The sequence below is a fragment of the Perca fluviatilis genome, chromosome 22 (assembly GCF_010015445.1).
Source record: "Perca fluviatilis chromosome 22, GENO_Pfluv_1.0, whole genome shotgun sequence".
NCBI lineage: Eukaryota > Metazoa > Chordata > Actinopteri > Perciformes > Percidae > Perca > Perca fluviatilis.
In genome coordinates, this window is record NC_053133.1 from 16,366,358 (window position 1) to 16,369,304 (window position 2,947).

At 37.6% G+C, this 2,947-nt stretch overlaps 1 protein-coding gene across 2 annotated transcripts in view; it reads left to right on the plus strand.

Moving 5' to 3' along the window:
• Window positions 1-720, plus strand: part of si:ch211-161h7.4 — an 11,382-nt gene extending 10,662 nt beyond the window's left edge. For both annotated transcript variants that reach the window (XM_039789822.1, XM_039789823.1), the window contains 2 exons: window positions 137-227; window positions 428-720. In XM_039789822.1, the coding sequence (XP_039645756.1) occupies window positions 137-227; window positions 428-510 (174 nt within the window). In that variant the 3' untranslated portion in view covers window positions 511-720. The remainder of the gene's footprint in view (window positions 1-136; window positions 228-427) is intronic.
• Window positions 721-2,947: the final 2,227 nt, after the last annotated feature.

A 2,947-nucleotide genomic window follows, 5' to 3' on the forward strand; every position in this document is an offset into this window, starting at 1 on the left:
CTTGTCATGGTGTTCTACTCCTGTGTTTTATGTCATCTTATCGTCTCCCTCTCTGTCCTCTTGTACACCAGATATCTTAAAAGTGTTTCGTTATTAATGCTTTCTTTTAATTGTTAAATTCTTTTTTTTTTTAAAGGTTTTTAACTTATTATCAAGCTCTGTGAGTGTAACCATCAATGGCGAGGAATCGCGCTTCTATCCCGGACCATCCTTTATGGTGCCATGTGGTAAGAATATTATTAAATATATTAAGGAGAAATTAAAATGTTTAATTGTGTTTTAGTTGATTGCTTCTTCTGTCATTGTCGTGTCCAGGTATCCTCTAAACCTTTGAGCTGTAATTTACAGCTACATTAGAGATGTATACCTATGACGATTTAAGAGTCTTTTTGTTTGTTTTGCTGATGTTACTGCTCTGTTCACACAGGGCATGCTTACAGCATCCAGAACGTCACTGCTCAGCCTGCAGTTCTGCACTTCACCAGGGTATTAGCAGAAAGTTCAGACTGAAGTTGTCAGCTCGGTGGCTGCTGGATAACCAGCCACATGATTCTACATATGTAAATTTAAAATAAACGACTGAATATGTGTGACATCTGAAAGAATTTAAAGATGTAAATGGAGTTTTTTTTAGTTTTTCAGTTTAATGAATATGATCCTTAGCTGTGCTTGTAATTATACAATTCTGTTAAAACAAATAAAGATAACTTGTAAATATGTTTTTTTTGCTTGTATTTACTAGTTCTAATTGGCCATTTCCTACAATTGTGCATGTATTGTTTCCAGCCTCTGAGTGAACAGCTGTAGTCCAATTCTCTGAACTACAAAATGCAACACCAAGAACTGAACCAGAACAGTATAGTCCAGGATATTGTATATGGAGTCCAAACGTTTTTACAACCATATATACAGTAGTGACAGATGTATTCCGATTCTTAACCTAAATACATGTAGTGTAGTACTATAGTGTAAAAGAACTCCATTAAAATGAAAAGTAACCAGAAGTTCTCCTTGTGGGTACCCAGATAGCTCAGTTGGTAGAGCAGGCGCCCATATAGAGGTTTACTCCTTGATGCAGAGGGCCTAGGTTCAACTCTGACTTGTGGCCGTTTGCTGCATGACATTCCCGCTCTCTCCCCCCTTTCATGTTTTCATCTGTCCTGTCAAAAATGCCCCAAAAAAATAATCTTTAAAAGTTCTCCTTATGCCAAATGGTCCTTTCTTTACCTCTTTTACCTGAATCTATTCTTGTACATAAGAGGCAGCAACTAGGAGTAGTAGACACTTGTACACAAAGTCCCCGGTCGTATCATTCACTTAACTTGGCACAAAATTAATTCATCATGAAACATTTATGACTGAATTATGTTTTTTTTTTGTGATCTATTAACCTTTTGTGTCCCCCATGCCACTGAATAGTTTGATACACTGACACCAACATGTTACTTAAACAAGAACCTTGGGATGGGATTGCTCTCTGATATTTGAACATGCCTTAACCTATTGTACAGTGATTTAGCTGTTGCAGGCTACCCTTCTTAAAATGTTCAGTCTGTTTCTGCAGGCTACAATGGCCATCACTGGTGCAGATGCCCTGAAAGAGCAACTCAAATTAAACTAATCCCACATCCCTGACTTCAATACAAACCAAAGAAAAAGAGTGTCCTCTCCAAAGTCAAGCTTCAGCAGCTTGCCACTTTGATGATTTATCACTTTTGAATGTCTAGTTTTAGCTGTGCCTGGTGCACCGGCAGTCTGACTTGCCTCTGGGCAGGATTCAGTCCATGCTGTTCCGTCCTCCAGAGTATACTGGCACGGCCTCCCAGGTCTTGAATTATACATTATACATTACATTACGTTCTGTGACCAAATATGCTGCCTGTAACAACATCTGTACAGTGAAATGGGCTGAAATACATCTTTTGATTCTGTTCCTGTGAAAGAAAAGGAGAGGGAGTGAATTGCTATTGAAAGATTTTTGTGTTCAGAGTGAACATTTAAAGATGAAGATGTTGGATTGTTTAAATGGTGTTAGTGATTCAGAGAGATCTAAGTATTTAGAAGGTAAGACTAAAGGAAGCAAAGAATGTCCAAATACCGGTAAGTATATTTAAAATAAGACTATGCTAGCCGTTCTGTGAGGCTAAATGCTTGCTAACGCTAAGGTCTATTTAGCAGGTCTATTTAAGAAGGTCTAAATAACATTTGCTATTTGGGACTAAACACAAAGTTTAGTTATATGAATACCATTAGTTTTGCAGTTCATCCTGAGGTTGACATCAATGTATCTAGCAAATACAGCAAACCATTAATTAAGCTATGTGTTAAAATATTTCCCTTTAAACCACAAATGTTAACTTCATTGTGGAGCTAAAGGAAAAGTCAGGGAATCACCAAAGTTAAAAGGGTTCATCCTCTGGGGAACATGGATATAAGTACAACATTTCATAGCAAACTGTCAGGTAGTTAATGAGATATTTCAGTCTGGACCAACTGGCAGACTGACCATTGTTATCCAGAGAGCCATGGATAAAAATGGACATAATCAGCAAAAAAGGGAAAGAAATGGGCTGTGTATTTTTGTTTGCTACCTTAACTTGAGGTCAAATGCAGAATCTCATCCTTGGATAAGTAGTGAGACAGCCACTGAATAATGTATTCATGAGAGTATGTTTCACACAGAGCTTAATCTCAGCCCTAACCAACAGAACGCACTTTCATACTTACATCGCTTTCCCTTAATGCTTCTGTAATTTAAGTGAATTTGACACAGTAATGACTCATTTAACCACCAGAGCTACAACACTGCGAAGCTGTAGCCTGTCACAGATGGCAATTAGTGACAGTGACAATACAGTTTTTGTTTTAGTCTCCAGAGATATTACTCTTGAAATAAGTATGTGCATACTTTGATATACAGTATTTCAACCACAGATTTTCAAGGCAG